The following is a 14873-nucleotide window of genomic DNA, read 5'->3' as shown; positions in this document are numbered from 1 at the left end:
CAAATGAGGGATATACACGCAAATGCTGCATCAGGTATCAATGGGTTAAGTATGAGATGTCATCTTTTTGTAAGTGAAGTCTTGATGCAGCGATTGAACAGACCATTAGACAAGCTCAGACAACCGCACTCAATGTAACATGTTTGTTGTTATTCAAAGATACTGCTATTATATTCATTAGTAGTCTTAGTGATTAGCAGTGCATTGGTATTTGGCATTATGTAAACATCTCAAAGTTTTACTACTAACTTCTTCATGCACTAAAGCTTCCAATACAATCATTGTGTATTGTATCAAATGCATATAAACAAATAAAATGCATTATATAAACAGATTAAGTATTAAAACGTATCAACACAGCCATACATAATACATAATACTCATTCTCATCTTTTTCACATTCATACAGTTTGACTCTGGTTCACAGAGAAGCACAAAGAAAAGATTGAGCTCAGTTGGTACTAGGTCATTCTTCTCTATTTTGTTTGCAAATATATCATAGTGATTATAATATAACATGTTAAAACATCTCTATAAAGCTTTTAAAATACACAATGTGCAATATAAGACAACGCTGCTATTTTGGCTAAGGCCACAAAGATTTGGTATAAAATACATTAATTTCTGTTCTTAAAGATATAAATAACACATCTAAAAGACTATTTTTTCAAAACCTAGGAATACATTAGGAGTCTTTGACATATACCTAGCTGTCAAATGTCCTTTGTGTGTGTGTGTGTGTGTGTGTGTGTGTGTGTGTGTGTGTGTGTGTGTGTGTGTGTGTGTGTGTGTGTGTGTGTGTGTGTGTGTGTGTGTGTGTGTGTGTGTGTGTGTGTGTGAGACCCTACAGCAGGGTCAGATCCAGGTACTGCCCCCCTGGCTTGGTCATAAAAGGGGGGAGGGACATCAGAGGAACATTGCCTCCGCTGGACTGACCAATCAGACTGCTGCTCAGGAGAGGAACTGACTCAGCTGGGCTCTGGAGAGGATGGGGAGGGAGGAGGGGGGGGGGGGGGGGTAAGGGAGACAGACAGAGCAGAATTAGCCCAATGTAAAAGGGACAGAGACAAAGCCCAGCACCAGAAGTTACCCATCACCTTCTCAACCACCTGACAGCTACAGCTGTATCACACTACAACACCACCAATTAATTAACCACACAAGACGGCTAGTGGGGATAGTCCGTAAAAGAAAAGTCATTGTATTGCATTGGTTTCCTGAGAAGATAGAAATGTAGCCAGGATTAGTCAGAGGCTACACAGCTACACTACGGTCCCACGCTCCATTAGAGAACGCCACCCGCCTCGAAACGATCCAGAGAAAGACAAAACTCCCAGAAATTTCCTCTAACCACTCAAAACCAATCCAAAAATATGTCTACAATGCCCAGGCAATGTTGCTTCTGCGTGTGGTTAGTGGAAACCTCCCTATTACGCCCCTACTGACCAGTCAGACCAAAGAAGCATCTGTCCACACATCCCCTCACTGAGCCTGCAGCCAATCCTTACCTGCCACCTGTCAGACACCTTAAATACACACCCATTCTTTGGGCTGCGTAAGCAATGTCCTGGCCGGGTCATGAGCGTGCACGGGCCCATGAGCGTGCACGAGAGCGTCTTCAGTGGTGTACTGTGTTGTGAGGGAGGGGGGAGGAGGGACAGAGACAGGGGGCTGAGACACAGACAAACACACACATACACACTAGCTGAAAGGCCTTATGGACCATCACTCTAGCATGGATGGAGGTGGAAAAAGAGTTACGCTTGCTCATGGAAAATAAAACATTCTCGCCTGTTGATTCCCTTTAGCATATATCCACTTATGTGATCCCCTCTTCTCATTCAACTTCTGGCAATTCAAGTCTAAGCAAGCAACAGTGTGTGTGACAGAACAGGGAGAGTAGACCTGATAAACTAGTTTGATAGCCTCTGGGCAAACACAGTGGATGCCTGACGATACACACCCACAATAGAAGGAGATTTGAATACAGCGCTCGGATCCTACGGAAAGGTATGCGAATGCTGGAGGCACTGAGGACTTTGCATGCATAGGAACTGCAGTGCAAACACCTTGGTAACGCACATATAGAATTCTTACCTGGTATCCCTGCATCGCGTTAAGGAGGTCTTTGACGCCGTTGCCGTAGGTCAGGCCAGGCATGCGCACCAACCCCCCTGGGGAGGAGAGGGGGCTGGGGGAGGGGAAGAAACCTACAGTGGTGGGAGAACCAGGTGGACTGGAGAAACAGAGGGGAGAGACAGACAGTTACTTTGAAAATATCATACAAACAACCTATGAGTTGAAAACTCACATATTTGTCAGCAAAGAACGTAAGAGTGACAGTGATTCTTTAAGTTTGACCAAGATGACCAGGGAGAAAGGGAGGTCACTGATGTTTACCAAGTTCTCTGATAGCACATTGTTGAGTTATTATGTAACTACCCTTGTCCAAGTCTTTCTCCTTGGCAAAACACATTTCCATCAAACACAAACCTTCCTACCTTTACTAGGGTCTAGATCTGCTAGGCACCACATGACAGAGTTAGTCTGGTTATACAAAAACAAACAAACAAACAAACAAACAAACAAACAAACAAACAAACAAACAAAATAAACAAACAATTTCCAGATAGAAAACGACAAAAATGTATTTAATCTAAAATTCTTGTTAAAATGAGTCATGAGAATAATTCAATCACAGAGTTAACATGAAGGGGTGCATTTGAATGTCACCATAGCCCCGCCCCCTTTCACACAGAAAACACATCCAATTTGAGTTTTAAGGTAACCAGAAATCTCACACGCTGTGCGCGCTCGATGGCTAGGCTCGCCAGGTCGGCCGCTGCGTGGCCTCGCCGTCCTGCAGCTCGGCCACTGCGCGGCCTCGCCTGCTCTATTTGCATGCGCCGTGCACAATTGCTCAACTTCGCATCACTGATGACATCACTCAGAGACTACGTTTACATGCACACAATATTCCACTATTAGTCGGAAAATTAGAATATTCAGAATTTGTTAAGGGTCATGTAAACGCATATTCCAGTTGCAATTTCCCGAATTTGGCCTTTTTCCGAATTTAGCATTTTCTGATTAAGACGTGGGTTATTCCACTATTATTCTGGTTTTAGGAGGATTCTTTGATCATGTATACAGCGCATTCGGAATATGCGTCTCAATCAGGGGTTTTACCGCAGTTTGCGACGCATGTGTGCTAGAAAGCGCTAGAAGAGGCGATATAATCATATAATCCATCATCTCTGGCATGCGAAAAGAAAAGCCCAAATTTCTGATCGGGAGGAGATGAGAAACATCGATTTAAAGAGAGATATTTAAAGAGTTGTGCCCACAGAAGTCCAAAATGCTTGCGAGCCTTTGAGGTAATAACGTAGGCTACTAGCCTACTTTTTATGAAAGACTTGGATGTGCAAATATCACAACGCCAAACTTTCCAGCAGCAAGCTCCTGAAATGGACAGTGATGCTGGTAAGAATAGCGCTGCTCTGTTTATTCTCAACAGAAAAACTGCTGATTCGACCTGCATCTCTCTCCCCCCCTCTCTCGCCCCCCTTCCCTCACGTGTCGGCTACAACTGCATGTAAACGGGAATATTAGTGGATTATTCATTTAGTCGTAATATTGTAATTTTCCGAATATGGGCAAAAACCGGAATATTGTGTGCATGTAAACGTAGTCACTGATGACATCCCAATTGCTTGAGTGACCATCACTGATCACATCAGTGCTCGAGTGACATCACTCAGCGTACAATTGCCTAACTTCGCATCACTGATGACGTCAGTCATAGACGATGACATCACAATTGGGTGACATAGGCATTGTGACATCATCAGTGACATCACAATTGCTCGAGTGACCATCACTGATGACATCATCGAGTGCTGTCGTAGACATTGTAACATCATCAGTGACATCATTACTGACCAAAATCATCAGAAATCTCACAATGTGGGACCAAAATCGCAGACCAAAATCACAGACAGAAAGACGCCACTTTGGCAATTGTATGTATGATGATGAATCTAACTGTTTTCATTTGTTCACTTTTACGTAACGCTACCAATCACACAATACTGGCAATCTTATTATAAAAGGGAGCAAGTGGACAATGTTTGTTTGTTTAAATTTTTGTCCCACTGATTATGTCATAGCAGGCATTGTGACATCACTGATGATGTCATCAGTGATGTCATAAGAGCAAAATCATCTTATGACATCACTGATGATGGCATAGGCACTGATATAAACTTAAGGGGCACACACATTAAGGGCAATAACATTTTGTGAGCAACACACACACACCGCAGCTGAGCTGCAGGCGGGCGAGGCCGTGCAGCAGCCGAGCTAGCGCGCCCGCGCAGCGGGAATCGAGGAATAGGAATCGAGCGTGCGTAGCGCGCAAGATGCCAGTCTACTGTTGTAATTTCGTGAAGATTATGTTTAACTGCCAGAGTAAATGCAGTTTGAAACCACAGCGGGGAAACCTCTGTCCGCCCGGACTCCGGGGATCTCTCTTATCTCCACCTCTGTCCAATTTGACATTTTCGTCCAAAAAGTAAAGCTACAGCCCATGTATAGTGCAGGCATCAGCAACCTAGTGTCACCTCTGGCATGTGAAGGTTTAACCAATGGCACGACAGTACGAGAGTACTGCAGGGATGATGTATTTTTGTAGGCTTACCCAGAAATCCCTGCACTTCCTGGTTCTTACGTGTAAAAGTCAATGGGATTTTTGTATGGGAATTTCGGTTAAACGCATGAAATTAGGTTTGTGGTTAACAAAAGTTTATGAAACAGTGTTTATGAACAAAGTTTGTGTTCAGCAAGATAATCTTCACAAATGAGGACAATTTTTATGACTTATGAAGCATTTTCTGAAAATCATGCAAAAAAGACAGAACTCATTTCCTGGCATTTTGACACCGGCTGGAACAGGCTGCATGTGTGTGTCTGCTCATGTGTAGTTAGCAGTTGTTACCTGGGGTAGTAGGCTGTATAGTTCATGTATAACTGAGCTGAGGCAGGGTAGTAGGGGTGTCCCGGGGGCAAGTGGCGGGGAGTCAGGAGCACCTGGCCAATGGGAGGGTAGAGGGCAGCAGCCTCTGCAGGCAGGATGGGGGGAGCAGGGGTGAACGAGTAGGTTGGTGGAGATAGACCTGAGGAGGAGAGAAGGAGGGAGATGCCAGACACTTAAAAATAAACCGCAAAACAGCACATGTAGGGACTATAATGGATTCTGCTCATTGTTTGTTTTGGAGATAGGCGCTCATGCAATCAGACAAACAATGACCAACATTGCTCAGCACCTAAAGTGTGTGTGTGTGTGTGTGTGTGTGTGTGTGTGTGTGTGTGTGTGTGTGTGTGTGTGTGTGTGTGTGTGTGTGTGTGTGTGTGTGTGTGTGTGTGTGTGTGCGTACGCGCCCATGTGCATATGTGTGTGTGAGTGAGAGAGAGTGAGCGAGACTTTCGGGTGAGCAAGGAAGGAATCCCAGACTACTGCAGCTCACTGCGAGTATTTGGTTATTATGTGGTGTTGAGACTCCTTATTGTGTCCTGTCTATTTAATAAAGTGTTTGGTTATTATGTGGTGTAGAGACTCCTTATTGTGTCCTGTCTATTTAATAAAGTATTTGGTTATTATGTGGTGTAGAGACTCCTTATTGTGTCCTGTCTATTTAATAAAGTATTTGGTTATTATGTGGTGTTGAGACTCCTTATTGTGTCCTGTCTATTTAATAAAGTATTTGGTTATTATGTGGTGTAGAGACTCCTTATTGTGTCCTGTCTATTTAATAAAGTATTTGGTTATTATGTGGTGTAGACTCCTTATTGTGTCCTGTCTATTTAATAAAGTATTTGGTTATTATGTGGTGTTGAGACTCCTTATTGTGTCCTGTCTATTTAATAAAGTATTTGGTTATTATGTGGTGTAGAGACTCCTTATTGTGTCCTGTCTATTTAATAAAGTATTTGGTTATTATGTGGTGTTGAGACTCCTTATTGTGTCCTGTCTATTTAATAAAGTATTTGGTTATTATGTGGTGTAGAGACTCCTTATTGTGTCCTGTCTATTTAATAAAGTATTTGGTTATTATGTGGTGTAGAGACTCCTTATTGTGTCCTGTCTATTTAATAAAGTATTTGGTTATTATGTGGTGTAGACTCCTTATTGTGTCCTGTCTATTTAATAAAGTATTTGGTTATTATGTGGTGTTGAGACTCCTTATTGTGTCCTGTCTATTTAATAAAGTATTTGGTTATTATGTGGTGTTGAGACTCCTTATTGTGTCCTGTCTATTTAATAAAGTATTTGGTTATTATGTGGTGTAGACTCCTTACCGTGTCCTGTCTATTTAATAAAGTATTTGGTTATTATGTGGTGTAGAGACTCCTTATTGTGTCCTGTCTATTTAATAAAGTATTTGGTTATTATGTGGTGTAGACTCCTTATTGTGTCCTGTCTATTTAATAAAGTATTTGGTTATTATGTGGTGTAGACTCCTTATTGTGTCCTGTCTATTTAATAAAGTATTTGGTTATTATGTGGTGTTGAGACTCCTTATTGTGTCCTGTCTATTTAATAAAGTATTTGGTTATTATGTGGTGTAGATACTCCTTATTGTGTTCTGTCTATTTAATAAAGTATTTGGTTATTATGTGGTGTTGAGACTCCTTATTGTGTCCTGTCTATTAAAATAGTATTTGGTTATTATGTGGTGTAGACTCCTTATCATGTCCTGTCTATTTAATAAAGTATTTGGTTATTACGTATGTGGTGTAGAGACTCCTTATTGTGTCCTGTCTATTTAATAAAGTATTTGGTTATTATGTGGTGTAGAGACTCCTTACCGTGTTCTGTCTATTTAATAAAGTATTTGGTTATTATGTGCTGTAGAGACTCCTTATTGTGTCCTGTCTATTTAATAAAGTATTTGGTTATTATGTGGTGTAGACTCCTTATTGTGTCCTGTCTATTTAATAAAGTATTTGGTTATTATGTGGTGTAGAGACTCCTTATTGTGTCCTGTCTATTTAATAAAGTATTTGGTTATTATGTGGTGTAGAGACTCCTTACCGTGTCCTGTCTATTTAATAAAGTATTTGGTTATTATGTGGTGTAGAGACTCCTTATTGTGTCCTGTCTATTTAATAAAGTATTTGGTTATTATGTGGTGTAGAGACTCCTTATTGTGTCCTGTCTATTTAATAAAGTATTTGGTTATTATGTGGTGTAGAGACTCCTTATTGTGTCCTGTCTATTTAATAAAGTATTTGGTTATTATGTGGTGTAGAGACTCCTTATTGTGTCCTGTCTATTTAATAAAGTATTTGGTTATTATGTGGTGTAGAGACTCCTTATTGTGTCCTGTCTATTTAATAAAGTATTTGGTTATTATGTGGTGTAGAGACTCCTTACCGTGTCCTGTCTATTTAATAAAGTATTTGGTTATTATGTGGTGTAGAGACTCCTTATTGTGTCCTGTCTATTTAATAAAGTATTTGGTTATTATGTGGTGTAGAGACTCCTTATTGTGTCCTGTCTATTTAATAAAGTATTTGGTTATTATGTGGTGTAGAGACTCCTTACCGTGTCCTGTCTATTTAATAAAGTATTTGGTTATTATGTGGTGTAGACTCCTTACCGTCTCCTGTCTATTTAATAAAGTATTTGGTTATTATGTGGTGTAGAGACTCCTTATCGTGTCCTGTCTATTTAATAAAGTATTTGGTTATTATGTGGTGTAGAGACTCCTTATCGTGTCCTGTCTATTTAATAAAGTATTTGGTTATTATGTGGTGTAGAGACTCCTTATTGTGTCCTGTCTATTTAATAAAGTATTTGGTTATTATGTGGTGTAGAGACTCCTTATTGTATCCTGTCTATTTAATAAAGTATTTGGTTATTATGTGGTGTAGAGACTCCTTATTGTGTCCTGTCTATTTAATAAAGTATTTGGTTATTATGTGGTGTAGAGACTCCTTATTGTGTCCTGTCTATTTAATAAAGTATTTGGTTATTATGTGCTGTAGAGACTCCTTATTGTGTCCTGTCTATTTAATAAAGTATTTGGTTATTATGTGCTGTAGAGACTCCTTATTGTGTCCTGTCTATTTAATAAAGTATTTGGTTATTATGTGGTGTAGAGACTCCTTACCGTGTCCTGTCTATTTAATAAAGTATTTGGTTATTATGTGGTGTAGACTCCTTATCGTGTCCTGTCTATTTAATAAAGTATTTGGTTATTACGTATGTGGTGTAGAGACTCCTTATTGTGTCCTGTCTATTTAATAAAGTATTTAGTTATTATGTGGTGTAGAGACTCCTTACCGTGTCCTGTCTATTTAATAAAGTATTTGGTTATTATGTGGTGTAGACTCCTTATCATGTCCTGTCTATTTAATAAAGTATTTGGTTATTACGTATGTGGTGTAGAGACTCCTTATTGTGTCCTGTCTATTTAATAAAGTATTTGGTTATTATGTGGTGTAGACTCCTTACCGTGTCCTGTCTATTTAATAAAGTATTTGGTTATTATGTGGTGTAGACTCCTTATTGTGTCCTGTCTATTTAATAAAGTATTTGGTTATTATGTGGTGTAGAGACTCCTTATTGTGTCCTGTGTATTTAATAAAGTATTTGGTTATTATGTGGTGTAGACTCCTTATCGTGTCCTGTCTATTTAATAAAGTATTTGGTTATTACGTATGTGGTGTAGAGACTCCTTATTGTGTCCTGTCTATTTAATAAAGTATTTAGTTATTATGTGGTGTAGAGACTCCTTACCGTGTCCTGTCTATTTAATAAAGTATTTGGTTATTATGTGGTGTAGACTCCTTATCATGTCCTGTCTATTTAATAAAGTATTTGGTTATTACGTATGTGGTGTAGAGACTCCTTATTGTGTCCTGTCTATTTAATAAAGTATTTGGTTATTATGTGGTGTAGACTCCTTACCGTGTCCTGTCTATTTAATAAAGTATTTGGTTATTATGTGGTGTAGACTCCTTATTGTGTCCTGTCTATTTAATAAAGTATTTGGTTATTATGTGGTGTAGAGACTCCTTATTGTGTCCTGTGTATTTAATAAAGTATTTGGTTATTATGTGGTGTAGACTCCTTATTGTGTCCTGTCTATTTAATAAAGTATTTGGTTATTATGTGGTGTAGAGACTCCTTATTGTGTCCTGTGTATTTAATAAAGTATTTGGTTATTATGTGGTGTAGACTCCTTATTGTGTCCTCTCTATTTAAGTATTTGGTTATTATGTGGTGTAGACTCCTTACCATGTCCTGTCTATTTAATAAAGTATTTGGTTATTATGTGGTGTAGACTCCTTATCGTGTCCTGTCTATTTAATAAAGTATTTGGTTATTACGTATGTGGTGTAGAGACTCCTTATTGTGTCCTGTCTATTTAATAAAGTATTTGGTTATTATGTGGTGTAGAGACTCCTTATTGTGTCCTGTCTATTTAATAAAGTATTTGGTTATTATGTGGTGTAGAGACTCCTTATTGTGTCCTGTCTATTTAATAAAGTATTTGGTTATTATGTGGTGTAGAGACTCCTTATCGTGTCCTGTCTATTTAATAAAGTATTTGGTTATTATGTGGTGTAGAGACTCCTTATCGTGTCCTGTCTATTTAATAAAGTATTTGGTTATTATGTGGTGTAGAGACTCCTTATCGTGTCCTGTCTATTTAATAAAGTATTTGGTTATTATGTGGTGTAGAGACTCCTTATTGTGTTCTGTCTATTTAATAAAGTATTTGGTTATTATGTGGTGTAGAGACTCCTTATTGTGTCCTGTCTATTTAATAAAGTATTTGGTTATTATGTGGTGTAGAGACTCCTTATTGTGTCCTGTCTATTTAATAAAGTATTTGGTTATTATGTGGTGTAGAGACTCCTTATCGTGTCCTGTCTATTTAATAAAGTATTTGGTTATTATGTGGTGTAGAGACTCCTTATTGTGTTCTGTCTATTTAATAAAGTATTTGGTTATTATGGGGTGTAGAGACTCCTTATTGTGTCCTGTCTATTTAATAAAGTGTTTGGTTATTATGTGCTGTAGAGACTCCTTACCGTGTTCTGTCTATTTAATAAAGTATTTGGTTATTATGTGGTGTAGAGACTCCTTATCATGTCCTGTGTATTTAATAAAGTATTTGGTTGTTACGTATGTGGTGTAGAGACTCCTTACCGTGTTCTGTCTATTTAATAAAGTATTTGGTTATTATGTGGTGTAGAGGCTCCTTACCGTGTCCTGTCTATTTAATAAAGTATTTGGTTATTATGTGGTGTAGACTCCTTATCATGTCCTGTCTATTTAATAAAGTATTTGGTTATTACGTATGTGGTGTAGAGACTCCTTATTGTGTCCTGTCTATTTAATAAAGTATTTGGTTATTATGTGGTGTAGAGACTCCTTACCGTGTCCTGTCTATTTAATAAAGTATTTGGTTATTAGGTGGTGTAGAGACTCCTTATTGTGTTCTGTCTATTTAATAAAGTATTTGGTTATTATGTGGTGTAGAGACTCCTTATTGTGTCCTGTCTATTTAATAAAGTGTTTGGTTATTATGTGGTGTAGAGACTCCTTATTGTGTCATGTGTATTTAATAAAGTATTTGGTTATTATGGGGTGTAGAGACTCCTTATTGTGTCCTGTCTATTTAATAAAGTGTTTGGTTATTATGTGGTGTAGAGACTCCTTATTGTGTCCTGTCTATTTAATAAAGTATTTGGTTATTATGTGGTGTAGAGACTCCTTATTGTGTCATGTGTATTTAATAAAGTATTTGGTTATTATGGGGTGTAGAGACTCCTTATTGTGTCATGTCTATTTAATAAAGTGTTTGGTTATTATGTGGTGTAGAGACTCCTTATTGTGTCATGTGTATTTAATAAAGTATTTGGTTATTATGGGGTGTAGAGACTCCTTATTGTGTCCTGTCTATTTAATAAAGTGTTTGGTTATTATGTGGTGTAGAGACTCCTCATTGTGTCCTGTGTATTTAATAAAGTATTTGGTTATTATGTGGTGTAGAGACTCCTTATCGTGTCCTGTCTATTTAATAAAGTATTTGGTTATTATGGGGTGTAGAGACTCCTTATCGTGTCCTGTGTATTTAATAAAGTATTTGGTTATTATGTGGTGTAGAGACTCCTTATCGTGTCATGTCTATTTAATAAAGTGTTTGGTTATTATGTGGTGTAGAGACTCCTCATTGTGTCCTGTCTATTTAATAAAGTATTTGGTTATTATGTGGTGTAGAGACTCCTTATCGTGTCCTGTCTATTTAATAAAGTATTTGGTTATTATGGGGTGTAGAGACTCCTTACCGTGTTCTGTCTATTTAATAAAGTATTTGGTTATTATGTGGTGTAGAGACTCCTCATTGTGTCCTGTGTATTTAATAAAGTATTTGGTGATTGTGGGGTGTAGAGACTCCTTATTGTGTCCTGTCTATTTAATAAAGTGTTTGGTTATTATGTGGTGTAGAGACTCCTTACCGTGTTCTGTCTATTTAATAAAGTGTTTGGTTATTATGTGGTGTAGAGACTCCTTACCGTGTTCTGTCTATTTAATAAAGTATTTGGTTATTATGTGGTGTAGAGACTCCTTATTGTGTCCTGTGTATTTAATAAAGTATTTGGTGATTATGGGGTGTAGAGACTCCTTATTGTGTTCTGTCTATTTAATAAAGTGTTTGGTTATTATGTGGTGTAGAGACTCCTTACCGTGTTCTGTCTATTTAATAAAGTATTTGGTTATTATGTGGTGTAGAGACTCATTATTGTGTTCTGTCTATTTAATAAAGTATTTGGTTATTATGGGGTGTAGAGACTCCTTATTGTGTCCTGTGTATTTAATAATTTACGAATTCATTTCTCCTCAAGAATCATAAATGTTTCATCTTATCTCAGTGTGACCTCACTGCACATCACTAACCCGGAATCCTTTTCACTCACATGTGAACTTATGCACTCAATCTCAAACCATTCAACAATATTGAAGCAGTTTATCATTGACTCAAAGGTTCACACTGTTAATTTTACCAGTGACTCCTTTTTGGAATCTACTGTAGGTATATTGGAGTACATCAGCGCACAGTCAGGGTGAAGGACTAAAGACCGGGCGGGAAGGCAGCACAGAGGGTTGCAAATTCTGGGAATATTCAAAGTTGGAAACTTTCCATGGGAATTAACAGGAATATATGGGAATTAATGGGAATTAATGGGAATAAACTGGAAATGTATGACAAAACAAAATGTTTATATTTGTGTGTATATGACAAGGTAAATACAGTTAGTATAAATTACCCCAAATTTCCTGTTTATTCCCGTTAATTCCCATTATTTCCCATATATTCCTGTTAATTTTCCAGCTTTGAATATTGCGAACACACACGAAATTATCAACATTTCCAAAATTCATGAGCTTAACATCTCATGGTAAATCTCAGTAAGTTTCCACAAATATTCTGTCGCTTTGCAACTCTAGCAGCACACCAGCATTGAGCTCTGCCCACCTCTCCCACAGCCCCACTGATTGGACAAGCACAGGTGATACACACACCTAAGGCCAGTCAGCGTCCCATACACACACACCTACCAATCTGATAAGACTGGAGAGTTGTAAGCCACTTTGCCCCTATCATTAGCTAATTGGGATCCCGGCTGTGTTGCTTACACTTATCCAACCCCTTCAGATCACTACAGACGACTTCAGTAGGGGTACAGTAGGGGCAAGGGAGTGAAATTAAGAATGGGTAACACACATGCCATTGAAAAAGACTAACTATTCAACAAGAATGTGTGAATACACAGGTGAAAATTGGAAGTGCAGAGTGAACGGCTCATTCAAAGTTTCTCAGTGCATGCAAACTTGCAACAAAATCACATTACAGAATTACAAAGGGAACAAACAAGGGTAGCCCAAAGACACACACACATGCACCCGCGCACACACAACGTACACACACACACACACACACACACACACACACACACACACACACACACACACACACACACACACACACACACACACACACACACACACACACACACACACACACACACACACACACACACACACACACACACACACACACACAGTTCCTACCCCTCCTGGTCAAAACAGATTTCCCATCCTCCCACAATTCTAGATTGGAGAGCACCCAGAGAAAAGGAGGAGGGGCCGAATTTACCCTCTAACCTCTCACCTCTGCCCCCATGGCAGGAGCCCACCTACCCCGCAGTCCCGAAGCACCCCCAGCTCCCAGCAGCACTTACGTCTGGACTTACATGGCGGCGGGCTGAGCCCTGTCCCACTCCTGCTCCGGCTGTGTGTGTGTGTATGTGTGTGTGACAGCGAGCCTCCCATCAGCACCAGGCCCATCTCCTCGGCACTGCAGGGGAACACCTCCACGTAGCGGCTGTTGGCCCCGCGCTGGCTGGACATCACCTGCTTGTGGAGCCGCTGGGCCGCCAGAAAGGCCCGCTCTGCTGAGGTCATCTGGATGAAGCAGTCACCTGACGGACGACCCTGTGAGGAGAGATGGGTCGAGGAAGGTCAGGAAATGGGCTAGTGGGAAACGACTCCCCCCCTCCCCAGATGTTTCCACAGTTTCCACAATTGTACTTGACCAATTGCCCCTGCCAAGCTATCCCGTCCGTTGCTCAACCCCCTCTGCCGATCTGGGGAGAGTTGTAGACTAGTAGCCTGGTAAACCAGCCGGTCAAGTGAACTCACATTTCATTTCGTTCTACCAGACCGTCCGACCTCCAGTTTTCACCCAGTGTTTAGCAGTGAGCAGGAGTTGGGCGGGTGTACTTGCCTTGACAGACAACTCCTTCAGCCAATCAGCGTTGGATCCAGTCAAATGCAAATCCACTCGGGAGAACGGCGAAAACATCTTTTCCACCGAGAAACTCCGCTGTTGTATACTCCTGTACTTGTTTAAGTGTTGTTATTGAGTCTATTTCTGCAATAACTGCACTTTATGGCTGGTTAAACTTGACGAACGTTGGCGTTACTGCTCGAGACGGACAGCCATAGAGGCAGTCATTACTGTTTTCCCCAGCGGAATCCCTGATTGGCCGGTTACGATGAGGGGTGAAAGTGGATTGAAATTCTTGCCGGTACTACTACCCCAAGCGTCATCGTGTCATTGTTCTTGTCCCGCCCCCCAGCTTCATGCGTCCCTGAACACACGCATATTTTTTTAACACCTGTATGGTGTCGAAATTAGAAACCATCTAATGTCATCATACATGACATCATGTAGTCTATAGCAAATTATTTATTTAAATGGTGCAAGTTACTACTTAATTAATCTGTATAGTGTGGCAAACTTGTTCTTTTGCTTTAAGTAACCGTTGTCCAATGGTAAAGTATAAGGTCGAAAATGAATTGTGCAAAGGATAAATAATATGAAAATGAATAAGCAAAAATATGGAAATGGATTAAAAAAAGGCACATTTTAAATTGCATTTTGCAAATCATCAGCATTAATTCATCAGTCTTTCATTTGTCAATTTAATTAACAGTTGTATTATTAAATGGTTCATTTATAAGCATTTTTATTAATATGTTTATAAATAGTTTTATCAAATGGCTCATTTATTATAACCCTTTCTTCTGGAACCTGTCTGGCAGGTTAATATGTAGTCTACAGTAACCTAAGTAAATTATAATTTAGTATAATTACTGTTTGGATAAAGCCTATACATAATGCAGGAGCCACAGGAAAAACGCACAGTAGAAATCCATGCAGTCAGCAGAGAAACCCTCCAAGGCAAAAGATTCCCAGAGGGAATCAAAGAACTGAAATATTGACACCGAA

The 14873-nt window shown here is 39.3% G+C and overlaps 1 protein-coding gene across 4 annotated transcripts in view; it reads right to left on the bottom strand.

Moving 5' to 3' along the window:
- The window catches only part of esrp1 (epithelial splicing regulatory protein 1), a 25207-nt gene continuing 10334 nt past the window's right edge, over positions 1–14873 (bottom strand). For 2 of the 4 annotated variants that reach the window (XM_083636241.1, XM_083636242.1), the window contains exons 12-16: positions 13321–13573; positions 4997–5174; positions 2098–2236; positions 1540–1629; positions 1–979 (exon numbers count right to left, since the gene is read on the bottom strand). In XM_083636241.1, the coding sequence (XP_083492367.1) occupies positions 845–979; positions 1540–1629; positions 2098–2236; positions 4997–5174; positions 13321–13573 (795 nt within the window). In that variant the 3' untranslated portion in view covers positions 1–844. Of the gene's footprint in view, positions 980–1508; positions 1630–2097; positions 2237–4996; positions 5175–13320; positions 13574–14873 lie in introns of all 4 variants that reach the window. The other 2 variants (XM_083636243.1, XM_083636244.1) reach the window with 2 other exon arrangements.

Source organism: Poromitra crassiceps, assembly GCF_964638095.1.
Source record: "Poromitra crassiceps genome assembly, chromosome: 1".
NCBI lineage: Eukaryota > Metazoa > Chordata > Actinopteri > Beryciformes > Melamphaidae > Poromitra > Poromitra crassiceps.
The sequence above is the reverse complement of the archived record's forward strand: the minus strand, read 5'-3'. Positions and strand labels throughout refer to the sequence as shown.